Here is a 27,347-nt window from a genome sequence, read left to right as displayed (position 1 = left end):
GTATACTAATATTAAATAATTTTTAAATCTTTTACCAGTGTCATCATGCCTTCACTACTGGTCCACAGGAAACAACAAAAAGAGGTTCCTGGCCACACTGGTTATTACAGGAATTCTTTTAAAAAATCAGAAGCGGTAGCACCACTAACTGATGTGCTAAAAGGTAAGACAGCATTTGTTTGGACACTGACATGTCAAGATGTTATAAAGTAATAAAGCGATTACTTGTTTTGGTCCTATTTTGGCTTCAAACTGGCCTTTAAAACTTTGTACCACCCATGCTGGTGCAGGTTTTATCCTTGGTACAACATCATTTAGGAATGGACAGGCCAATCATTTCCTTCATTTTATTTTTTTTACTCTTGTCAATTAAATTATTAAAGCTTTGAAAAAGGGCTCTTTCTTTAATTTTGTCATTTGAGCACTTTATGTCTATTTTGGAGGTGGTTATTATACACCTCTACTGGTGTGTAATGACCATAATCTGTTGATGTTCCTTACGTAACTGCAATCAATAAGAGGTTGATCAGATGGTCATTGTTTTTGCAGGCATATGTGCTTTCTGACAATATGGTCCTGAGTCATGTTTATTCATTCTCCTCAGTTCACTTGTTGTCTGGTCCTATCTTAAACTGCTTTCAAAGTGGTGGGAGTGGGGGAAAGGAGATGTTGGACCTCTGGCGCTCAGATACTAATCAACAACAAAAAATAAAAAAGAAATAACAATATACAGTATATGTATACATGTTTCCCTCAATTTATTTATTGAATAAATTACTGGCATTTGGTTGGCGGGCTTGTTTTTTTCCTTTCCAGAAGAAGGTGGAGCTAGCTATATTGGAGCACCTGGCTCTGGTGCTCCATAACTATAAAAACTTTTTAAAAAGTATTCTTGACAGAAACACACAGGATCTCTACCACCAGTATTACGGCTTGATTGTCGCATCCATTGGATCAATCCTCACACAACAGTGTGTATCTCATGTGTGCAAACAAAAGTATAAGGAAAACACTGAAACCCAATATATAGCTGTGGCTACTTCAGAGCAACTTTGCGAAGAATTAAGAATATGGCCAACCCTGATCAATATGCTAATGAGACCAGGAAATCCATTGGTGTAATTTGAGTGCATACCTCTGACTGACTTTTTGAACACTTATAACTCATTCTTGCTTCTCCTCTATCTAAAACAATCCCTTGAATCAATCAACCAATCCATCCATCCATCCATCCACCCACCCACCCACCCATCCATCCAACTTGTGCTGAAAATTTCAGAAGAATTTAAAAGAAACTAAAAAAATGTCTATTAGCATGATAGAGATGAAAAACACAATCCATAATAGCCACATAAATGTCTGGAGGCAGGAAACTATACAAACAAATAGAAAAACCAAGATCTCATGCAATTATCATTTGGTGACTTTTCCTTAATCTCCCAAACTAACTCATCATGCTGATGATAAATTTTCTCCCTGAGAAGCTAATTTCATCACAAGTTTATGCTAAATGGACACATGTCTAATATAAGTACGTAATCCGGCGGCACGGTGGGGGAGTGGGTACGGCTGTCACCGCACAGCAAGGAGGTTCCAGATTCGTTTACCACTCTTGTGTGGAGTTTGCATGTTCTCCCTGTGTTTGTGTGGGTTCTCTCCGGGTTCTCCGGCTTCTTTCCACATGTGCTTCAGGTCAATTGGCCGTTCCAAATTGCCCGTAATGTGTGAGAGTGTCCGTGCGTGGTTGTCTGTGTTTCTGCGTGGCTCTGTGGTACACTGGGGTCGTGCCCGGAATTTCCCCCGCCTCACGCCCTCAGTCAGCTGGGATAGGCTCCAGCTCCCCACAACCTGCTACAATGAATAAAGCGGTAGTTGATGAACGAATAAAGTACATAATGCACATGTTGACCTGATGTATATGTTTTCTACCATTGTGTTTATCGGAGACAGCTGCAGTACTTCTCAGGAGGGCTCCTTGTTACATTCTCTGATGACATTCTCCTGTTATCACTCCTTCAAGTTACAGATTCTTATACTTGTTTTCTACTCCACTGATGGTTAAATGGTGGGATAACAACTGTCTTGGCCCTATGGTAAGAATTGACTGACTTCAGAAACAATACCAAAGATAAACCTATGTATCATATGTGGCAAAGAGGTCAAGACTGTCATTAAAACATACTGGGAGTGTTATTGATTGGCATAAGTTTAATATTGACATTAAGTATATTGTCAAACAAGAACTACAGAAAATCTATTGGATGATGAAACTGATCTTAATAGATAAGGGGTCACATTGAAACCCCTCCCAGTTGACTGAGGTGGAGAGGTGGGGTACACCCTGAAAAAGTCACTAATTGATCATAGGACAAAACATCTACACACAATTTGGTGGGACCAATTCACCGAATTGATTTTGGTGGTTAAAGGAAGCTGGAGAACCTGGACACAAAGAACATATAAATTCCATACAGTTAAGGACCCAGGTGGAATTAAACCCAGGACCTTCTTACTGTGAGGCAACAGCACTACCTACTGTAGCACCGTGCTGCCTGACATACAACACATGGTGTTGATTTGTATGATTGTGGACAGTATAATCTGTAAATAATTTATCCTTTTTTGGATCAAAAAAGTTTAATCTGAATCATAATTATATAATGGTACTTGCCTTGGTTACAGTAAATTATATTTATTCATAAAACATGTGCCAAAGGTAAAATGGTCCTCAGATGAAACCATATAGGGTGGCAGTAGCTCAGTCCACCAAGTCTCGGACTGGGGACCAGAAGTCACTGGTTCTATTACCATTCTATCTACTGTCAAGGCTTTTTTTATGTCCAGGTGACATCAATTGAGTACTTAGGAATGGCAAAGGATAAAGACGTGCTTAATAAATGAGGTCACATTGTAGATCCAGATCAGTAAAGATCATTTCTGAATGCGTCCAAATGATTGTACCTCAGAGGTTCCTTAGTGAATCTGGGATACATTGACTGCTATACTTATATTGATTTATTTGCCATCCCTACCTGCATAATACTAACAAAAATTTTAAACAGATCAAGTGGTTCTGTGTCCTTACTTACCTCTGCCTGCCATGCAAGTGCAGTGGCATTCAGTGCTGAGATGCGACCAGCTCCAAGAACAGCAATAGTCTCTCCATCATCGTCTACCACCTTAAAGTCTAAATCCTCATTGTATTTCCTCCTTTTGACCTGACGTCCGGAACGCCGCTTCTAAAGAATAAGAGGATAGGCAGGTGATAAAAAAAAGTCAGAATACAGAGGACGAATTGAAGAAGAATAAGGTGAGAGGAAAGGAAGAAGTTAGATGATCCAGAAGTTAAGATTTGGAGTAAATATTATAGAAGGAATAAGAGGACAGCAAAGATGGACAGAGAATAATTGTAATTAAAAATGTCTGAAATTTTATGAAGGATGCTGTGTTATATACATTTCACATTCAATATTATTAAATGTATATCAGCAGTAAAACTGGTAAGTATACCTTGATTTGAAACTATTTTTCTTCTGTTTTATGGATCACATATTGCAACAGACTGCGGTTACAAACATAGCAGCTTTCTCAAGCACAGACGATAATGCTGCTTTTCAAATTGTAGAATGGACAACAATTTATGCATCTGGAGAACATCAACTTTGACAAAAGAACTGATGATCTATGTGTTAATAAATAAAAGGCTTTTGCATCAGTAATTTCACTCACCATATTATGTCCACTCACCATATTATCCAAGGGTTCTTGGCTGTCCTCACCACCCATGTCAAGGACTGACTTTGAGGTGGTGTAATCACTCACAGATCCCTCTTGGACAGCCTGCATCTGGTTTTTCCTCTTCCCCTTCTTCTTTCCCACTGGTGCAATATTGGGAACTCTAGGTGAAAAATTTGAATGAGTAACTAAGTAGATTTTGTCCAGATCATGACCACAGGCACCACTGACATTGAGCACTGAGGAGAATGTGGGTAAAAAGACTAGAGAATGCTTTGTTTATCCACATTCCGGATTACAACAGGGTGTCTTTCGGCTTGCAATGTGCCCGTGGAGTATCTACTGATGGGCTTGCATACTCAAGGAAAAATTCACCCCTTCTCTTCCCTTCAGGATGAAACAGTAATAACTGCAATAAAAGTAAATTATTTAATATTTAAATATTATGAACAAATCAATACAAGCCATTTTATTTGTACTGAACTAAATAACATTATATGTTACTTCAAGACACTTTTCACAAAGAGCAGGTTCAAAACATGCCCTTTACTCAAGAGTTCCTCCATGAATAAAATGCGACAGTCATGAGGGAAATACTTGAATGAATATCTACAATTCAGAGTTGGTTTCCATTCGACCAATTATTGGGGAAAAAATCAAAAGAAAAACAAGTGGGGGGGATAGACAGAGAGAAAGAGATAGGAAAAGAGAAAATGTGATGATCAGGTATGAGGAAAAGAGAAGATGTGATGATCAGGTACGTAGATATTTTATTCAGCCTTTGCAGAAAATCCCTTTGTCACAGTAGAAGCTTGCATACATAAACTACATTCATATATACAGATGTAGATATAGGTACATATTTGTAATAAACAAAGCAGCTAAATGACAATATAGACTGTAAGAAACTGTCACAGTATTATGTAAGTAGAGTCCAATGAATTGTAAGGTCTTATAGCTTCTATTAGGAAGAAGAGCCTGTTTTTCAAAGTGGCTCCCCACAGCAATCCACATCAAAGAACAAGGTACCGACCGCCACAGTCAAGTAAAAAGTGCACAACAGAGGCTTGCAGATGTTGACGGAACATCATGTTGACTCCTCTTGTACGACGCCAGTGGTCGAGTGTGACATACGGTTCCAGTTGTAACCCTAGGTATTTAGTAGAAATAAACTCCACCTAATCCCCATGTATGATAACAGGGGGTGACTTGGATGTCCCTGTTCTGAAATCTACATGGGGGAGGTCCCAGATGTCAGTTTAAACCTTAGTAGGAAAATAGGTTCAGTATTACTGTATACCATAAAACAAAAGCACTTCAAAGTCACACTGCAAAGAATTAAGTAAATTCGGCAAGCCGAAAGCATTCTGTACTGTACAGGAGATTGTTTGGTCTACAGCCAATCAGGACACAGAACACAATGCGTCGTAAAATAAAAAAAAAAAAAAAAAAAAGCAAGCAAAACTGAACTATAAAAATCTGTAAAACAGCAAGCCAAGAAAGGTGAACCCCGGGACATAAATTTAGATATGCAACAATAAAAATAGCAGCTATTGTATTAGAAACATTAAAATTTGTAGTACTATATCCACAATGATGACAACAATAACAACACTGATAATGAAGTTATTTGTAATCATACTATAAATAATATTTATTTATTGATTGTTGTCAGCCTTGTTCACAGCATACCTGAAGGATGAGAAAGCACCAAGTCTACATGAACCTGTCTTCATACATGAATGTGAAGACACGTCAGCAAGGTGGCGCAGTAGGTAGCGCTGTTGCCTCACAGCAAGAAGGTCTTGGGCTCAATTTCACCAAGGGCTTTTTTGCGTGGAGTTTTTATGATTTCTCAGTGTTGTGTAGTTTTTCTCCATGTTCTCCGGCCTCCTCCCACCACGTAAAAAATGCACTTTAGTCAAATTAGTGTCTGAAAATTGTAGGTTGGTGTGAATGATTATTCGTGTGATGAGCGGGCATCTCATCCTTGGTGTACCCCACTCCTTGTCCACAGCCAGCTGGAATAGGTGCCAGCAGAGCATGTGTCCTGTAACTTCAGATACGAAGCTGGGAAGAAATGATCGATATCGTCTCGTATTCAAGAAAATGAATGAATGAATGAGTGAATAATTAAATGAACATGAAGACACGAAGAAGGTGACGAGAGGAGAGAGCTGCTCAAAACTTCATGTGAAGTCTCCCAGCAGTGTAAGCCTTTTGCAAAATTGTTAAGGACTAGCCTAAACCAGGATTAACATCAAATCTATCAGACAGCTCTATCTATCAGACAGTTTTAAGCATCCTCTTAAAAACAAAGTGGGTGTCTGCTTCCCAAGTGAAACTGCAAGGTGGATCCACAGGACAGGAGCCTGATATTTGAAGGACCTGGCTCCTATTCAAATTTTGATGGAATCAAACATAACACTGCATCTTAAATCCGCTCATAAATTATGTTGTGCCTGACCATTAAGAGCTCTATATGTGAGGAGAAAGATATTTAATGATATTCTATTAGCGGGAGCCCGTGGAAATTCGACTATAAGAAAATAATATCAGACTTCATTTGTTTTCTTTTTTTTTCTTCGCTGTAACAAGAAAACAAACCGCTGTGTCCGACGAAGCCGCAATGGCTCCGGGTGTGTGGGACAGACGAACGCAAAGACGAATGCTGCTTTGGCCATCCGGGTAGATGCAGTTCTTTGTGAGTTCGGTCCTGGTGAATAAAGCATTGGGGTTCTCCACACAACAAAGTGAGGTCTGTCACAATCAAAGAATATAAACAGCTATGTTTGACGAAGCCAAAACGGCTCTGTAAGTGACAAGAGACATGGAAAAATGTGAAGACCAGAGCAGGAGCAGAAAAGAAGAAGAGTCTTTTTTGTCCATACAAACAAAGCAGGAGATAATAGAAAAGCATGAAAAAGGGATGCGTTTGGTTGTTCTCAGCAAAGAATATGGCCGTAATGAATCTACAATCACCACGTTGCTAAAACAAAAAGAAGCCATAACAGTTATAACTCCTTCCAAAGGCCTCCCTATAATTTCGAAGAAGAGGTCGGCAGTGAATGATGATGAGATGAAGAGGTTGTTACTTTCGTGGATGAAGGAGAAAGAGATGGCTGTGACACAGTGACGGAGGCCATAATTTGCGAAAAGGCAACTCTGATTTTTAATGACCTCGTGCAGGAGGATTCAGGCGAGGGAACGTCGGCGAAAGAACAAATGAGTGGTTCGAGAAGTACAAAAGGAGGACTGGAATTTACTCTGTTGTTCGGCATGGTGAGGCAAGTAGCGCCGACCACAAAGCGACCAACGAATTTGTACAACAATTCAAACAATTAGTGACTGATGAAGGCTATGTTGCGCAGTAAATTTTCAATAGCGACAAAACGGGCTTTTTTGGAAAAAGATGACTCGCCGTACCTTCATCACAGCAGGAGAGAGGAAACTGCCAGGCCACAAGCCCATGAAAGACTGCCTTACGCTTGCCCTTTGTGCCAATGCGAGTGGGGTTTGCAAAATCAAGCTGCTGCTGGTGTACAACTCCGAAATCCCCAGAGCATTCAAGGCTCACAACATATCAAAAGAAAGACTTCAGGTGCTATGGAGGGCTAATGCCAAGGCCTGGGTCACCCGTCAAGTTTTTGTTGAGTGGGTCAATTTGGTTTTTGGCCCTGCTGTTAAGAAGTATCCAGAGGAGAACGATCTCCCCTTCAAGTGCCTTCTTGTTCTTGATAATGCCCCTGCCCACCCGCCCTGCCTCGAAGATGATTTCCTGGAAGACTTCACATTTAGTAAGGTGTGGTACCTCTATCCTCCAGCCCAAGGACCAAGAACTCATTTCATTTCAAACTTCAAGAAACTCGACACAAAACACCTGTTCAAGAGGTGTTCCGATATCACTGAAAACACTCAGCTTACCCTTCGTAAGTTTTGGAAGCAGCAATTCAATATCGTTGATTGCCTCAAGCTGATCAACTTAGCTTGGCAGGAGGTGACCAGGCATAACTTTAATGCAGCTTGGAAAAAACTGTGGCCCGATGCTGTTGCCCCACAGGATATGGAGGGGTTGGAGTTGGAGGGTGAAGTTGAGCCTGAAGTTGAGGAAATTATTTAGCTAGGGAAGGGGATGGGTCCTGAGGTTAATGAAGAGGACATCAATGATTTGATATAGGAGACGAGGAGCTTTCAACAACGGAGCTGAAGGATTTGCAGGCGATGCAATACATGGCAGTGCAGGAGGAGTTCAAAGAGGACGAGGAGGAGGAGGCAGTCATGATTCCATTAGCCCGAATCAAAGACATTCTAGGAATATTCCATTAAGTTTCAGAATTTGTTGAAAAGAATCACAAAGAAAAAGTGTTCATCAGTCAAGCAATCTCTCACTTTGATGATGTTTGCCTTGGACATTTTCAAAGGATTGTTAAAAGCCGACAAAAGCAAACGTCCTTGAATCAGTTCTTTACAAAACGCCATGCAAAAACCACTTCGTAGAGACAACATGAACCAAAGAGGGCAGCAGTTAAAAAGTATATGACCATCATTTTTATTTGTTTTTTACATCATGCACAACTCTCATTTATTGTGTAATAATCTAATTGTAATATGCATTTGTAACAATTAGCCTTCGGGTTATTCTGTGGTTCTGGGTTGATGGCCGGTGACTGTTTAACCTTTTACCCTGTGGGTTGATGCCCGGTGATTCCGCGTGGGGTGGGGTTGGAAACTCACCAGGCTGCCATTGTGAAATCAGGACTGCAGTACTGGAAGACACCAGAGGGATTGCGGCCCCTGGTTGTTCAACATTTGAGTTGTCACCTGTATCCTTCGTGTTATTCTGCAGTTCCGGGTGGGCAATCAGCAACCCAGCTGGTAAAGGAGTGGGAAACCCACAAGGCCACGTCCCTGCAGTGCTGGACACCGCCACAGCCGTGTAAGGGGGCAGCTGCCTGCCACGTGGCAGCTGGCAGCCAGCGGTCATCCTCTCCCTTAGGACAGTTACGCATGAGGTGTCCCTCCCTTCCACACTTGAAACATTTCATGCCCTCACTTGTGACACAAGCCATGTAGTCATAGTGATCAATTTTAAACGTGACTGAAATTCAGCTCTTTATCGAACCAATTAGGGATCATTGTAACCTGTCTCCGGAAAGCTTAACATGCCTGAGTGGTATTGCCGACTGGGAACATACTGATAGGACCCAGAAGCCGACGATGTCGTGACAGCTCCTTCTCCAGGACCTCGTCGCTGAGGTACGGCGGTGCGTTCGATTATTATGACCGTTTTAATCAGGCTAGCCAGGCGGAGGCCGGGGATGAGAGAGAGATTTTGGTTTTAAAATCAGTCTGAAGCTAGAAATCAAAGGTGTGATGTTCAATGTTGTGAGTGGGTATGCTCCAGAGATAGGATGTGAGCTGGAGAAGAATTACAGATTCTAGTTGGACTTTAATGAAATGATGAAGAGCATACCTAGAAGTGAGAGTTGTCATTGGTGCAGACTTCAATGGACATGTTGGTGCAGGAAACAGAGGTGATGAGGAGGTGATGGGCAGGTTTGGTATCCAGGAGAGGAACGCAGAAGGACAGATGGTAGTTGACTTTGCAAAAAGGATGGAAATGGCTATAGTGAATACTTTCTTCTAGAACAGGCAGGAACATAGGGTGACCTATAAGAGTGGTGGTAGGAGCATACAGGTGGACTACATCTTGTGTATACAGTGTAATCTGAAGGAGATCAGTGACTGCAAAGTAGTGGTAGGCGAGAATGTAGCCAAAAAGCATAGGATCGTGGTGTGTAGGATGATTGTGGTGAGGAAGACGAAGAGGGCAAAGGCAGAGCAGAGGACGAAATGGTGGAAACTATAAAAGGAGTGTTGCATGACTTTTAGGGAAGAGTTAGGAGAGGCTCTGGGTGGTCAGGAGGTGCTTCCAGATGACTGCACAACTACAGCTAATGTGATCAGGGAGACAGGTAGGAGAGTACTTGGTGTGTCATCTGGAAGGAAAGTAGATAAGGGGACTTGGTGGTGGAATGAGGAGGTACAGGAGTTTATACAGAAAAAGAGGTTAGCTAAGAGAAGTGGGAAACTGAGAGGACTGAGGAGAATAGACAGGAGTACAGGGAGATGCAGCGTGAAGGTAGAGGTAGCAAAGGCCAAACAAGGGGCTTATGATGACTTATATGCTACGTTGGACAGTAAGGAGAGACTGATCCATACAGGTTGGCAAGACAGAGACAGAGATGGGAAGGACGTGCAGCAGGTTAGGGTGATTAAGGATAGGGATGGAAGTCTATTGACGGGTGCCAGTAGTGTGATGGGAAGACTGAAAGAGTACTTTGAAGAGTTGATAAATGTAGAAAATGAGAGAGAACAAAGACTAGAAGAGGTGACTGTTGTGCACCAGGAAGTAGCAAAGATTACTCAGGATGAAGTGAGGAGGGCATTGAAGAGGACGAAGAGTGGAAAGGCAGTCGGTCCAGATGATATACCAGTAGAAGTTTGGAAGTGTCTAGGAGAGGTGGCAGTAGAGTTTTTGACTGGGTTGTTCAACAGGATTAGGATAGTGAGAAGATGCCTGAAGAGTGGAGGAGAAGTGTGCTGGTGGCCATTTTTAAGAACAAGGGAGATGTGCAGAGTTGTGGCAACTACAGACAAATAAAGCTGATGAGCCATCAATGAAGTTATTGGAAAGAGTAGTGGAGGCTACACTAAGGGCAGAAGTGAACATTACAGAGCAGCAGTATGGTTTTATGCCAAAAAAAAGAGCACTACAGATGCAGTATTTGCTTTGAGGATGTTGATAGAGAAGTACAGAGAAGGCCAGACGGAGTTGCATTGAGTTTTTGTACATCTGGAGAAAGCTTATGACAGGGTGCCCAGAGAGGAACTGTGGTATTGTATGAGGAAGTCTGGAGTGGCAGAGAAGTATGTTAGAGCAGTGCAGGACATGTATGAGTACTGTAAGACAGTGGTGAGGTGTGCTGTAGGTGTGGCAGAGGAGTTCAAGGTGGAGGTGGGACTTCATCAGGGATCAGCTCTGAGCCCTTTCTTGTTTGCTATGGTGATGGACAGGTTGACAGACGAGGTTAGACAGGAATCTCCATGGACTATGATGTTTGCAGATGACATTGTGATCTGCAGTGAGAGCAGGGAACAGGTGGAGGAGAAGCTAGATATCAAGAAGGTGGAGGATTTTAAGTACTTAGGGTCAACAGTCCAGAGCAATGGAGAGTGTGGAAAAGAGGTGAAGAAGCCTGTACAGGCAGGATGGTACAGGTGGAGGAAAGTGTCAAGTGTGATGTGTGATAGAAGAGTTTCAGCTAAAATGAAAGGAAAGGTGTACAAAACTGTGATGAGACCAGCGATGCTGTTTGGTCTAGAGACAGTGTCACTGAGGAAAAGACAGGAGACAAACTGGAGGTAGCAGAGACAAAGATGCTGAGCTTCTCTTTGGGAGTGACCAGGAAGGATAGGATCAGGAATGAGTACATCAGAGAGACAGCACATTTCAGAGGTTTTGGAGATAAAGTCAGAGAGGCCAGACTGAGATGGTTTGGACATGTCCAGAGGAAAGATAGTGAATATATTGGTAGAAGGATGCTGAGTTTTGAACTGCCAGGTAGGAGGCCTAGAGGAAGACCAAGGAGGAGGTTTATGGATGTAGTGAGAGAGGAGATGAAGGTAGTTTGTGTGAGAGAAGAGGATGCAGCAAACAGGGTTAGATGGAGGCAATTGATTCGCTGTGGAAACCCCTGAAGGGAAAAGCCAAAAGGAAAAGAAGAAGAAGACTGAAGTCAACGACTGACACTACCAACCAAGGTGCTCCTAACCGTTAGGGATGAGAATTCAATGCTGTGTAATGCTCTGAAAACATTGTAAATGGTCAACTTATTAATGATCAGTATCTCAATCATCTTGTAATGTTTGTGCTCAACCTGATCATTTGTCTGCTTTACTCTACTCTGCTGTTCCTCTTTGACAAACATCTTCAATTGCAAATGCTTGGAAAACGTGTAAGGACTCATCTGTATTTTTGATGGTGTTTGGTTAAAACCTAGATGCGACTGGGGATTTTTTTTTTCATTCAGTCCTTGGAGTTGTTAATGGTAGCACTCTTTCTCATTGTCAGTTTGTAGCAATATTTTGATATTTGCTGCAACTCTGCAGCAAACCGCTCAAGGTCCTGCAGTAAATTAAGGGTGAACCTTGGTGAGTTTTGGGCCATGTTCCTATAACACTGGTCCAAAGTAAGACACTACTCAGAATGTTGTTTTGCAGAAAAGCATAGTGCAGAATATTCTGATTTTTTGGTTTGATGTAACTCAAGTACATTTCATCCTGGTGGTTGGAAAGTTGTCTTTGTTGTTATCCTAGTATTATCTCATTGAGAAAGTAACTGAAAATATCCCAGTTTATTTTGCCTGTTATATATTGTCTACTCGAAAATCGAGCAAGAATACAATTCAGTAGTCATTATCATTCATCTGCGCATGCGCGAGCAGGCTGCAGTTTCCTTTGCTCAGAGCGAGTTTGTTATGCATAATTTTGCGTTTTTTTCTATGTTTCTGCTTGTATTTTTTTAACGTAAATTTAGATAATGTATAGTAATATGCTAGTGTACGCCAGGGAGGAGTTGATGTCAGTGTCTGTAAGTGTAGTGTATGTCTTACGGTATGTCCTGTGATGTCAGTGTTTCTTTTTCTCCTGGTGTTTATCGAGTATTATTCGTTATGTAATGCCTGAGCAGTGGATATATACAATTTCCTCCGGAATTAATAATCTATCTATCTATCTATCTATCTATCTATCTATCTATCTATCTATCACCACTGGATAGCTGCTTGTGGGTCTCCAAATGCAGTGGTCTCTGCGACCACTGGGGTGTACCCCAAGTAAATCTTAAACACTTGTACTGGTCCTATTTACACCTACAATGTAAATGCGGCAGTGGCTCAGTGGTAAAGCGGGCGGTAGAGCAGGTCGTCCTATGATTCAAGATCGGCGGTTCGATTCCCGCTCCCGCCCCCCCCCAAAATATACCCGGAGGTGAGCTGACAGTGGGAGGTGTCAGCTCATCTCCGGAGCACTGCCGAGGCACCCTTGAGCAAGGTGCCGTCCCCTTTACAAAAAAATTGCTCATTTGAGGCGCACCAAGAAGGAGCTGCCTGCCACTCTACCTCCCCTGCATGCCCACAGGCCCCCTTGTGTGTGTGTGTGTGATACAGGGGCCTGTACTCACATGTATGCATGCGTTTGTAATCAGTAGCTAGAGTGTGCTGTCTTAATTTCCCTTCGGGGATCAAACCAGTATATAAAATTTAAAAAAAAAAAAAAAAGTGAATAAAATGCTTCCCCTATAATCTTTAACTATCAATCTGAACTGACCACTTACCAATTATACACTATACATGAAATTTCCTTTCATTTATTCTTTTTGATTGACTTCCCAAAATAAATGGAATTTGTAATTTTATTACACTGACTTGTGCCACTACAGTGACATTGGTGATATACTGTATGTACGTCATCGTGTTGTACCTTTTCTGTCTTCACCAGTAATAATTGAAAAATATATAGAATACATTTATATTGTAAATTTTTACCCTTACTTTGCAAAAGTATGGTGCTGAATCTAAATTAATCACAGGATGTTAGTAGCTGCATGGAAGTCAGTTTAGCGAAGGACAAGACTGCTTCCTTTTCTTGACCAGGACATGCTCAGGGTCTTTACACTTGTGTCATTGCCACCTGTGTAGTGTTTCTCAATATCTTCACTAACCCCTGGCCACTTAAAATAACACTGCCACTATCCACAGGGGTGGTTAGTGGCAAACATTAAGAGCATGTGCACTAATATGATTATCCAAACACAAAATATTTTTATTGATGACTTTATTTTACATTCAACTCTTTCTGTAGTTGGCTATTTTTTAAATATAGTTAAATGCTCCGTTTTCACATATTTTATTTGTATAATTTTTGGACCAAACCCACCATTGGTGTCCTGAGACCCCCCCATTTTAGAAACCTCTATTATCAGTAATGACAAGAGTATAATGTTGTAAGAACACTGCAAATGGAATAGGTCACAAATGATCAGTTCGGACTCCTATTCTCCTGTATAGGGTAACATAACATGGTGGTCATGTTTCTTTGGCTGCTTTACTCCCTTCCTATATCTCTCTATTGAAAAATGGCATCATTGGCATTATTTTGAAAAAAAAAAAAAAGTCTAGACATGTTCATCTTATAGATATCCTCTGGAAAGTACTTGACCATGAGTTAGGGTGTACTTTCACCCAGTGCTTGACCATGGAAAAATATGGTCTTTAAAACTTATCAGTCACACACACCAAGAGACCTGGTGAATGCTGAACAAGAAAACTGCCCATACAATGTCATGGCCAGTACAGACCCCAACTACGCAGACAACATAAAATAGAGAGTAAAAAGGGACTAATGAAAAGGGTTACTTTGAGCAGGGGATTATGTTATAGAGGTGGTCGGTAGACTATGTATGACTGCAATACTTAATAAAATAAAATACAATGCAATAATTTGTTACTGTTGCTGTTTGTACCTGTATATTTGTTTAGATTTAATTCTGTCTATTATTCTGTTACTTATCTGCTCTTTTTATTTCTAATTTATCAACTCGTGTGTCTTTTTTACTATATTTTACTGTGGCTGTGGAGTGACTGCAATTAATAAAGGGATTAGTTGTGATGACAGGTTTACTGTCATGTTACTCTTTGATTACCTTAGTTGAACAGCTTCACTGGATATTTCCAGCAGAACAGTCTTTTAATTTACTTGCTCTTTTGCCTTATTTTCATTATACATTTTTGTTTCACAAAGAATTACTAAACAGTCAGAATGTCTTACCTCAGTTTGCGGCCCCTCTGTTTTGGCATTGAGTTGATTGGTGTCTTGCCATCGACTTGCCGTGGAAGGTTCGAGAGGAAGCCTTGAGTCAGACGAGGTACTGTTTGGAATAGAAGAGTGAAAAACATGACACATGGACATGATTAAGTCAAACTACCATCCTTTTAAAGACTTGATAACACTTTCAAGATACATTTAGCCTATTGTATTTTTCCTATTTTCTGACTCATGATAAAAACACAGGAAGTCTATAGAAAAGGCTTTGTTAGTATAGTTAGTAGGCTATTCTTTCACTGAGCAAACCTCATTGAATTCTTCACACTCCCTGTCTCTGACAAACACGTTCAGCAACCCTGCTGAGGCAATGCTGTATTCACAAGTAAAAGCATTAACGGTCATCTACCAAAAGAAATTCATGTTAGTCCACTTGACAATTATACCACAACTTGTGGTCCTCACAATCTTGCAAAAAGAGGAAAACGCCTTCTTCGCATTTATAATATTTATTAAGATTTGTAATTAAAGTTGGCTTCTCTTTTCAAAAAAGGGGACCGGAAGGTGTGTTCTAACTATGGGGGAATCAGACTCCTCAGCCTCCCGGGGAAAGTCTATTCCAGGGTACTAGACAGAGAGATTAAACCTATAGTCGAACCACAGATTCAGGAGAAACAATGCGGTTTTCGTCACGGTCGTGGAAAACAGGACCAGCTCTATCCTCTCCATCAAGTGCTTGAGGGTTCATGGGAGTTTGCCCAACCAGTCCACATGTGTTTTGTGGATCTGGAGGAGGCATTCAATCGTGTCCCTTGTGGTATCTTGTGGGGAGTGCTTCGAGAGTATGGGGTTCGGGGCCCTTTGTTGAGGGCTGTCCACTCCCTGCATGACCGAAGTCAGAGCTTGGTTCGTATTGCCAGCAGTAAGTCAGACATGTTCCAGGTGCATTTGGACTTTGACAGGGCTGCCCTCCATCACTGGTTCTGTTCATAATCTTCATGGACAGAATTTCTAGGTAAAGCCAGGATCCGGAGGGAGTCCGGTTTGGGGACCAAAGGATTTTATCTCTGCTTTTTGCAGACGATGTTGTCCTGTTGGCCTCATCAAACCTGGACCTTAAAGGGACAGTAAAGTTAATTTTACGAAACACAGTATGTTATTCACCATTATAAAAAATAGAAGAAGAAATACATTTTATATATGTAGCATCATCCCTTTGGTCAGAAAAGCTTAAAATCTGCACCGCAGCAGCTTCTGCATTCAGTGGCCACGTGGGTGTCATACGTCATGGCGACAAACTTAGCTTAGCAGCCATAGAAGACAATGCAATCCACGACGCGATTAACCGTATAAATATAATGGTTACCAGTTAGGTGAACGGTTGTGTCAACAGAACATCAAGAAAACACAAAGGACCTATCCTTCTTTAGAATACCTTCTGGGAAGCTAGGAAGGAGATGAAGAGCACGGATAAACCGGGTCAATATGACCAAGGATCCGAGGATCTGCCATGAGCACTTTACCTCGGATGATTTCCAAAGAGATTTGAAGGTGAGATCATTTTCGGACAACCCACAGTATTTATTCTGAATTCCCAAGGTTTAGTGGATAATTAATTAATGTCTGGAGCTACTGGAGGTATCGTATAAATGTTTTTATGACCAGATTATCACGCGATTATGGCACTCGCGAAAAGTAAACAAAAGTGATAGACAGGTCATTTTACTGAGAAGATCTGTGACACTGAAATAAAACATACTAAAACAGCATGTCAGGTCCTGATCCTTATACATTCGTAAATGCAAGACATATTAATATAGAGTTGTTATTAATTCCACACAGTCCAACAGTAACAAATGGCGGCTAGCTCAATGCTAAAATAATATGGAAAATCCCATTGACGGGCTAGCGCGTTAGCATCGGTAGCGCGATTAACTTTTCCATACACACAGTAAACCAAAACAGGACATTATAACTAGTAAACAATATTAGAAGTGATGGACAGGTCAACTGATTTGAATTGAAATAATGCCGTTGTCATCGGAAACTGAAGACAAGTTTCCTGTGAATCCATCTGGGCTGTAATAACTACCCTTAGAAAAAAAGTATGGAAACCCCAGTCTTGGACGAGCACTCATTTTATTATGTAGAACAAACTCAGATAAAAAGCATGAAAAAATAATGAAGTTTTACAAAAGTGCAACTCCTTGGCATTCAGAAACACTAAAGGAAATGAAAAAACGTTGTGGTGGTCAGTAAATGTTACTTTAATAGAGCAAGTGCAGGGAAATAAATATGGAATCACTCAATTCTGAGGAAAAAATTATGGAATCACTCCATTTTGAGTAGAAAATAAGGACACACTCAGTCAATTTTCTTTCCTTAATTGGGTACCTGCCTCAGATTAGATCTGCTTGGTAGTCAGCAGTTAAAAACAGTGCAGTTATCACACCTTGGAGGGCTGCTGGACCAAGTGGATTGGCAAGAATCATGGCTCCAACAAGAGAGATGTCTCTTGAGACCAGAGACAGGGTTATCAAACTTCTTGAAGAAAATAACTCTACACATATGGTTGCCAAAGATGTTGGCTGTTCACAGTCAGCTGTATCGAAGATCTGGACCAAGCACAAACAGCATGGGAAGGTTGTTAAGTTAAGCGTACTGGTAGACCAAGGAAGAAATCTAAGCGTCGAGACAAATAACTAAAGGCCATATGACTTGAAAACAGAAAATGCACAAAAAGACTAAAGAAGAAATGGGAGGAAGCTGGAGTCAATATATGTGACAGAACTGTGCCAAATCGCGTAAAGGAAATGGGATTTTCATACAGGAAGGCTAAAAGGAAACCATCACTGATGCTTAAACAGAAAAGAACAAGACTGCAATCGGCTAAGGAGGGGCAATCATGGACTGTGGATGACTGGATGAAGGTTATCTTCAGTGTTGAGTCGCGAATCTGCATTGGACAAAGGGATGATGCTGGAACTTTTGTTTGGTGCCGTTCCAGTGACATTTACAAAGAGGACTGCCTAAAGAAAACATAAAAATTCTCATAGTCCTTGATGATATGGGGCTGCATGTCAGGCAAAGGCACTGGGGAGATGGCTGTGGTTAAATCTTCAATAAATGCACGAGTTCAAAGACGGTTTATGGATGTAGTGAAAGAGGACATGAACGTAGTTGGTATAAGAGAAGGGGACGCGGAAGACAGGGTTAGAAGGAGGCAACTGATTCGCTGTGGCGACCCCGGAAGGGATAAGCCGAAAGGAAAAGAAGGCGAAGACGCCCATAGCTCTAGCACAATTCTTCATTTGCAGCACAGGAAGTGCATCAATTTTGGTATCTTTGCCATGAAGCAAGAAGTTTTCACATCTCCAGCAGCGATGATCATATTTTTGCTATTAAATCCATATGTGGCATTATGTTCCAGCACTGGAGATATCCATATGTCGAAATTCAGTTGGTTGCAACACCAACTGCTGGTAAAAATGTCTTTCTTTTTAATCTTGTGTTCTACTATAAGCTTATCAAACATATTACTCTGGACTTCAGTCAAACTATTCACAACACTTTAATGATGCTTAATTATGATTATCATTCTGTTATTAGACTAATGTAGCCACAAGAGGACACAAGCCAGTGACTTATTGTGCCCTGTCCCAAGCCGGATAAATACAGAGGGTTGTGTCAGGAAGGGCATCCGGCGTAAAACTTTTGCCAAATTAAACATGTGAATCAAACCTATGACTTATATATCAGATCGGTCAAGGCCCGGGTTAACAACAACCGCCATCAGTGCTGTTGACCTACAGGATGCCAGTGGAAATTGGACTACTGTTGGTCGAAGAGGGAGAGGAGGAAAGTGTGTTTGTAGGAAGAGAGAGGAGGAACGCCAAGAGATGTCAACCACGTGGTTGACTTTGCAAAAAGGATGGAAATGGCTATAGTGAATAATTCCTTCCAGAAGAGGCAGAAATATAGGGTGACCTATGAGAGTGGAGGTAGGAGCACACAGGTAGACAACATCTTGTGTAGACGGAAACATCTGAAGGAGATAGGTGACTGTAAAATTGTTCCATTCCACGAAAAACCATAGCTGGACAGACTTCGTGCTAGCCAGCTAGTTTCACTCAGAATTCATTGCCGTTTCCTGCTGTTTGGACTATCTACTCAAAAACATGAACATTTTTGGAAGTTATGACAGTCTAAAATGATGTTAACTGGGAAGTCCATGTATGGTTAGTGATGGGCAGATGAAGCCCCATGATGCATTGGAGCTTTTCATCCCAATTGGTTCACTGCCCTTAGAAGCTTCATGAGGCTTCATTTGCTCTAGTACAACATTTACTGGATGCTAAAATATCAGTTGGCATTAGTTTGAAGGGTGTGGCATTTTGCAGAAAGCCTGTGAATAAGATTGTCAGCAAATTGAGGACGTGTGTAAAACATATATTTTAGTGATGACAGTACTGTGTGTGTGTGTGTGTGTGTGTGTGTGTGTGTGTGTGAGTGTGTGTGTGTGTGTGTAAAAAATAAAAAATCCTATGAATCCCGTAGGGTAATTACTTTTGTTTAACTCCAAATGCTTGCACACGTATACAGTATACACACACACACACACACACACACACACACACACACACACACACACACACACACACACACAGGCAGTATGGAAAATGATTTGGACATGACGAAAATGAAAGTACAGTAAACACATACAGTGAGGGGAAGGTGGTTGGGGTTGGGGTATGGACAATGATCGTGCTTTTGTAACGTTGAGGAACAGCCAGTAATTATGCTTGGGTCATATCATTGGTTTTTATTTAAAAACAACATTTTTGTCCACTGTGGCAGGTCTCAAGTGATTCCTTTGTTTTTGACAGTATTTCCCCTGCTTTAGAAAACACCCACCTTATATCACTGTCAAAACTAGCGGCACAAACCAAACCACTACGTGAAACAGACCATGTCCACACGTAGGTGCATTGATCAACACGTTTATAAGCAAAACAACTCAGAGAAAAAGGACTGAGACGTGTGGAAATTCACGCCGTTCACTTTATTACTCATGGAGAAGCAGACGAACAAATATCCAACAAGAGTGAGGTTACAGGGAGAAGAGATCAAGAAGGTGGAGGATTTTAAGTACTTAGGCTCAACAGTCCAGAGCAATGGAGAGCGTGGAAAAGAGGTGAAGAAGCGTGTCCAGGCAGGATGGAACGGGTGGAGGAAAGTGTCAGGTGTGATGTGTGATAGAAGAGTTGCAGCTAAAATGAAAGGTGTACAAAACTGTGGTGAGACTAGGGATGTTGTTCAGTCTGGAGACAGGGTCACTGAGGAAAACACAGGAGACAGAGCTGGAGGTAGCAGAGATGAAGATGCTGAGGTTCTCTCTGGGAGTGACCAGGAAGGATAGGATCAGGAATGAGTACATCAGAGGGACAGCACATGTTAGAGGTATTGGAGATAAAGTCAGAGAGGCCAGACTGAGATGGTTTGGACATGTCCAGAGGAGAGATAGTGAATATATTGGTAGAAGGATGCTAAGTTTTGAACTGCCAGGCAGAAGGCCTAGAGGAAGACCAAAGAGGAGGTTTATGGATGTAATGAGGGAAGACATTAAGGAAGATGGTGTGAGAGAAGAGGATTCAAAGGACAGGGCTAGATGGAGCTAGACCCCTGAAGGGAAAAGCTGAAAGGAAAAGAATGCCAAGTCATTGATGCCAAGTCATTGATGTACTCAATAACAGCAGCCACCTCTCCAAGGAACCATCACTTTATTGTGGTGGAGAGGTTTGTGTACCCTTAAGATCTTGAGTGTTATGTTGTCGAGAGTGTTGTACTTGGGTAGGGTCACCCAAGGCAAAATGGTCTTAGCTGAAGGACCAGACAAAGAATGGTTCAGAAGACGCCATGAAAAAACAAGAAGGGCAAAAAGTGATCCTGCCCGGAGGAAGCCTGGGCCCACATCTAGAGTCAGGCCTGGACAGAGAGCCCCCCAGCGAGCACCTGGTAGCAGACGTTGCAAAAAACTGCCAGATGTCCAACTACACTGTATTTGAAATGTATACCTCAAACCGGTTCATGGTCCTCAATACCTTTGATAGAACATAGCTCAAATATACTTTTGCTCGAAACGCCTTGTTTGAATGGGCTGGCCCATTCAAACGATAATAGGACCGATAATAGGGTCCTACTATGAAAATCACATTTTTTCAGATCTCTACATATACATAGTGGTCCTCCCTAATCCGACCAACTCCTAGAATCTGGTAAACAAACGCTTCTTGCATTATAAATATTATAAATATATAAGAGTTTTAGCCCGGACCGAATCGAAACGATCAGATTTTGCTAGAGTGGTATTTATGACGTCACAAAGGCGCTCTGTGATTGGAAAGAGTGATTGACAATATTCATTGGTTGACATGCCCCAAGGGCGCGGCCATCCTCGAATGGGAGTTTGTTTAGGCTAAAGTACCATTGTGCAGTAATGTCCTAGCTCAGAGCTACACACTGAAAGTTCCTCACAAACTGTTGAAGTCAGCTAGCATTTGGCCAACTAGTTCGCTCCGCTTCAGTCATGTGTGTGTCCGCTAAAGGCGTATCCTCACCGTCATAGCAAACACAGCTGTGTGTCTACACATCACTCATAAACAGCCCTAGCCTTTATTTACAGCCTAAAAGATATTTACGGTCACCAGTCAAGGGTTAAGTTCAACTGACCTAAACCCTGAATGACAAATATTCCAGACAGAAAACAGGACGTGAAATTATCACTTATTCCCAGCCTTGTGAGAGACAGACTGGATACGTCCACTCTCTCACACACACACACACACACACACACACACACACACACACACACACACACACACACACACACACACACACACACAGAAACTCTTTGCCTTACCTGTCCCATGTTTCATTTAGACTGCGATGTTTCGCTCCCTGCGATCTCTCATTGTCTCAAATGTGAGACCAAATGAGACGCAGGTGCACTCTGTCACTGTTGTCATTTAGATCAACACTAGATCATTCAGAAGTCATCAGGGAACTTCTGGAGTCGTTTAGCTGAGCTGAGAGAACAGGGACCAATACTATTGCACATCCTACTTTTCAGTTTTTTATTTGTTAACACAATATAAAATGTTGAATAAATTTGGTTTCACTTCACAATTGTATCTCACATGTTACTGATTCATGAAAAATATTTTCAGTTTGTTATCTTTAAGTTTGAAGCCTGAAATGTGGCAAAATTTCAAAAAGTTCTTATGGGGGGCCAATACTTTTGCAAGGCACTGTATACTTTATTGATCCCCGGGGGGGGGAGGTTACCTTTTGTTACAGTTGTAATCCTCTAGAAAAAAACAGAGAATGTCAGAATAAACAGAATTTATTAACGATTCATTAATAAATTGTTAATAAAAACAAGTTTCGTTTTACTGCTCAGGTACTATTCCTGTCAGCACAGTTAGCCATTTAGTCCTCAAACGTAGTTATCTGGGATCGAATTTCAGCGCTCCCTGGTTTTGTCAGCCAGTGATCTCTCATTGTCTGTGACGATTGTCGAGAAATTCAGCGAAATCAACAGTTATTAACAAGAGATTATTCATACATTAAAGATGCCAGTCAACATTCTCACTTACTGGGCATAGTACTCCCTTTTTCATAGAAAAACCTATTCATTTAAAAATGACATTGAAATGTTACAGCTACAAAGTAACTCACAATGTTATTTGACATAATCGCAAACTCATCAATCCTACATAAATCCATGGAACTGTTTTTACAAAGGTATATTTTCAAGGAACACTAAAAATATAATAAATTATTAATATCAAACACAAATGGATCAAACTTCAACGGCAAAAGTGTAAACTGAAATGTTAGTCGTAACCTCTCTGTGCTACTGTCAAATCAATAACATTAACCTCGCCTAGAAACTTCCATACCTCTACAAGTATATCATCAAGACTGAGTGCCTTTCCACATTTCATCCTATTCAATGCCCTCCTCACTTCATCCGGACTAATCTTTGCTATTTCCTGGTCCACAACAGTCACCTCTTCTGGTCTTTGTTTTCCTCGTTTATCAGGTCTTCAAAGTACTCTTTCCATCTTCCCATCACACTACTGGCACCTGTCAATAGACTTCCATCCCTATCCTTAATCACCCTAACCTGCTGCACGTCCTTCCCATCTCTGTCTCTGTCTTGCCAACCTGTATAGATCGGTCTCTCCCTCCTTACTGTCCAACCTAGCATACAAGTCATCATAAGCCCCTTGTTTGGCCTTTGCTACCTCTACCTTCACGCTGCATCTCCCTGTACTCCTGTCTACTCTCCTCAGTCCTCTCAGTGTCCCACTTCTTCTTAGCTAACCTCTTTTTCTGTATACAATCCTGTACCTCCTCATTCCACCACCAAGTCTCCTTATCTACTTTCCTTCCAGATGACACACCAAGTACTCTCCTACCTGTCTCTCTGATCACATTAGCTGTAGTTGTGCAGTCATCTGAAAGCACCTCCTGACCACCCAGAGCCTCTCTTAACTCTTCCCTAAAAGTCATGCGACACTCTCCTTTTATAGCTTCCACCATTTAGTCCCCTGCTCTGCCTTTGCCCTCTTCATCTTCCTCACCACAATCATCCTACACACCACGATCCTATGCTGTTTGGCTACACTCTCGCCTACCACTATTTTGCAGTCACTGATCTCCTTCAGACTACACTGTCTACACAAGATGTAGTCCATCTGTGTGCTCCTACCACCACTCTTATAGGTCAACCTATGTTCCTGCCTGTTCTGGAAGAAAGTATTCACTATAGCCATTTCCATCTTTTTTGCAAAGTCAACTACCATCTGTCCTTCTGCGTTCCTCTCCTGGATACCAAACCTGCCCATCACCTCCTCATCACCTCCGTTTCCTGCACCAACATGTCCATTGAAGTCTACACCAATGAGAACTCTCACTTCTAGGTATGCTCTTCATCATTTCATTAAAATCCAACTAGAATCTCTAATTCTCCACCAGCTCACATCCTACCTGTGGAGCATACCCACTCACAACATTGAACATCACACCTTTGATTTCTAGCTTCAGACTCATCACTATCTGACACTCTTTTTACCTCCAGGACATTCCTAACAAACTCCTCCTTCAAGATAACTCCTACTCCATTTCTCTTCCTATCTACACCATGATAGATCATTTATTGATTTATTTTTTTAATTACCATGTCAGTCAACTCTCTACCTTTTCCTGTCATAGTTTCAACATTCAATGTCCCTACTCTCAGTCCTAAACTCTTGGCATTCTACTTCTCTCTCGTTACGAACACACTTTCCTCCTTTCCTTTGACCAACAGTAGTCCAATTTCCACAGGCACCATTTAGGTGAACAACACCAATGGCGGTCGTTAACCCGGGTCTCGACCGATCTGGTATGGAAGACATACAGTAGATCTGACTTGCATGTTTGATTTGCTAAAAGTTTTACGACGGATGCCCTTCCTGATACAACCCTCTGTAGTCATCCAAGCTTAGGACCAGCACAATAAGTCACTGACTTGTGCCCTCTTGCGGCTATACAGATTGGATTGTGGGATAAAATTTACCATTCTGTTACAAACCGAGAAGGAGGACATTGAATCCCAGGTAGATTAGAATCCTCTGGCTGCAAAGTGGATAGTAGCTCTGGTGACTAACATATTACGCTGTAAAAGTCCACTCTCATCAGCATATTTCTACTTCACTTGTCTGACATGTTTACACTGATATGTAAGCAACCACAGTAAAGATGTATTGCTTTTCAGACCACCAGAAACGGTTTTAATGTCCACACCCTTTGCTGACAGTTGTGATTCAATATTGTGGAGTGGCTCATAAAGCAATAATCCTGTGATAAACCAAGAATTGCTGATACACAGCATATATTATTTTATGCAATTACTGTATACTGAAGTTACACTACGGAAAGGATCCTACAGCCTTATATCTGCTTAACTCATCATCTGTCAGGAGACTGGAAAACTGCTGCTTCACAGTAACTTTAGCTTTAGTGAAAAAATGTTTTTTGTACGGTTTTAATCACTAATTATATGAACATGCTTTGTTGAACAATTTTATTTGTTAGGGATTTAAGTCATGAATGAGTAATACTGTAAACTGACGAAATGAAGTTGATGAAAATGGTGAACTACCTGGATATAAGTTGATAACAAAAATTGCCTTAACTGACAATTGTAGTAATTATATCAAGAATTACTCAACTAAAAAATAAAAAAAGAGGAAATGTGCTTCTGGAAAAAGCTGCCATTTTGGCAAGTACTCATGTATAACCATGTTCTGATCAGTTTATACTTTCAAAAAAAACTGATTATGACAGGACTGCAAGCCAGTTAGAACATTAAATACTATTATCTAAAACATACGTAACTGTAAGAAGGAAACTCAAAAAACATCAGTTCTGACACTTTATAATTCATGAAGTAAAAAAAACAACACAGTTAATTTCTAACATACAACCTCCTGTGAAGTGGCCAGGATATACAGGTACATCAAATGGACACTTGACTATCAGGAAGCAATATTTTAGTTTGATGCAAAAACTTTAAGATGTTTTGATCAACCACGACGGTTTTGTGAAAAATAAAAGAGCAATAAATGATGCATGGAAGTGTTATGTTGGCTATACTGTTTATGATTTATTCACAAGTGAATAATGTGGTTTGTGCTTATTATTATTGGACTATCACTAGTTCTTCTGAATATATACACAAATATACAGTACATATGCAGATACAGGCATTTAGGCAGAGTATATGAATATTCTTAGTATTGTTTTTTTAAGGTTACACACCTTGTATTGTAAACATACTTACAGAGTTTGTCATGGTGTGAATAAGTTACATCTATCTTACCACTGGCAAGGCAATCACTTGTTTCGAGGTATTCTTAACGAGTTTCAAAGAGACTTGTCACTAGTAACCTCAAATCTGAATGATGGATGGTTACGAGTAGTAACGAAGCATCAAATACACAGAGCAGAACATATTTCTGTGGAGATTCTCATCCAGGTCAAGGTAGATCTGCGTGGATTTATTGAACATGGAGATCAAAAGAATATCAACTATCCACATTTATTAAAGGGACATATATTTTGTTTATCATTCTGAAAAATAGAAGATTTTTTTTTCCGGATGTTCGGCATCATCGCTTCGGTCAGGAAACCTTAAAATCTGCGCTGCAGCAGCTACCATATCCAGTAGTCACATGGGGGGCATACGTCATCGACGACACTCGTTGCTTCATCAGTCAGGGCAGCCAATAGAACACAATGCGATCACTGAAGCAATAAACCCAATAAAGTCATGGTTACCTGTGAGGTGAATGGTTGTTCCAACACCACAGGAGTTAGACAAAAAGGATACCTTCTGGATATCTTGGAAGGAAATGGAAAGCAAGGATAAACAGGGTAAAAATGACCAAAGATCCAAGACTCTGTCATGAGCAGCCGGATGATTTCCAAAGAGATTTGAAGGTGAGATCATTTTTGGATAACCCGTATTATTTATTCTGAATTCCCAAGGTTTAGTGGATAGTTCATTCATGTCTGGAGCTACTGGAGGTATTGTATAAATGTTTTTTTGACCACATTATCAAACGATTATGGCACTCGCAAAAAGTAAACAATATCAAAGGTGATAGGTCGTTTTACTGAGAAGATCTGTGAAACTGAAAAAAAACCATACAAAAACAGCATGTCAGGCCCTGATCCTTTTACATTCGTAAATACAAGACATATTAATATATACTAGAGTTGTTATTAACTTCACAGAGTCCAACAGTAACGAATGGCTGTTAGTTTGTTAGCATCGGTAGAGCAATTAACTTTGGCATACACACAGTAAACCAAAGCGGGACATTATAACTGGTTTGATATTTCTGTCAGAATCTGATTCAGATGAAGCCACCTGGGATGAATTGCTAGATTTCGGAAAACTCTCCTCCTCCGCATATTTCTTCCTTTCGGCTTTTCCTTTCAGGGGTCGCCACAGCGAATCAATTGCCTCCATCTAACCCTGTCTTCTGCATCCTCTTCTCTCACACCAACTATCTTCACGTCCCCTTTCACTACATCCATAAATCTCCTCTTTGGTTTTCCTCTAGGCCAGCGGTCTCCAACCTTTTTTGCGCCACGGACAATATTTTCATGGACCGGTCTTCATTTGCTCGATAATCGTTAATGACGCCAGGACAGCTGTAGTCTAATAATAAATCATCCGCAGTGGTTTTATGTAAAATGTAGACATCAACAGACAATTAACATACTTTTTTTCATAAATTGATAATCAACATCTCTATTTTGTCTCTGTAAACGAAATGATTATAAGAAATAATTACATTAAAAACTCGATTCAAGTGACTGCACTTATGAAGTTTATTTTGAAATTCGCGACTTACAATCAGTGCATTCAACGCAGGAGAAATATTGATCATTTCCAATAGAAAGGTAAACAAGTCAATCAAATAATAGTAATTACAATAATGCGAATTAGTGGATGGTGACCGCTGATAGAGGGGTAACGGGAGACAATGACACCTGAAGTGTGTACCATGTCTGGTCTACTCCGCAGTTTGGTTTGGTTTTTGGTCACAGCAGAAAATCACTTCACAAAGACAGGAGGTTGGAAATGGAAGCAGGGTTTTTGATACTTT

General features: G+C 40.9%; 1 protein-coding gene across 5 annotated transcripts in view; it reads right to left on the bottom strand.

Moving 5' to 3' along the window:
- Window positions 1-27,347, bottom strand: part of chd6 (chromodomain helicase DNA binding protein 6) — a 184,320-nt gene that overhangs the window by 120,951 nt on the left and 36,022 nt on the right. For all 5 annotated transcript variants that reach the window (XM_068315292.1, XM_068315293.1, XM_068315291.1 and 2 more), the window contains 3 exons: window positions 14,626-14,725; window positions 3,748-3,898; window positions 3,090-3,239 (listed from right to left, as the gene is read on the bottom strand). In XM_068315292.1, coding sequence (XP_068171393.1) covers window positions 3,090-3,239; window positions 3,748-3,898; window positions 14,626-14,725 — 401 coding nt within the window. The remainder of the gene's footprint in view (window positions 1-3,089; window positions 3,240-3,747; window positions 3,899-14,625; window positions 14,726-27,347) is intronic.

The sequence above is a fragment of the Antennarius striatus genome, chromosome 5 (assembly GCF_040054535.1).
Source record: "Antennarius striatus isolate MH-2024 chromosome 5, ASM4005453v1, whole genome shotgun sequence".
Taxonomy (NCBI): domain Eukaryota; kingdom Metazoa; phylum Chordata; class Actinopteri; order Lophiiformes; family Antennariidae; genus Antennarius; species Antennarius striatus.
The sequence above is the reverse complement of the archived record's forward strand: the minus strand, read 5'-3'. Positions and strand labels throughout refer to the sequence as shown.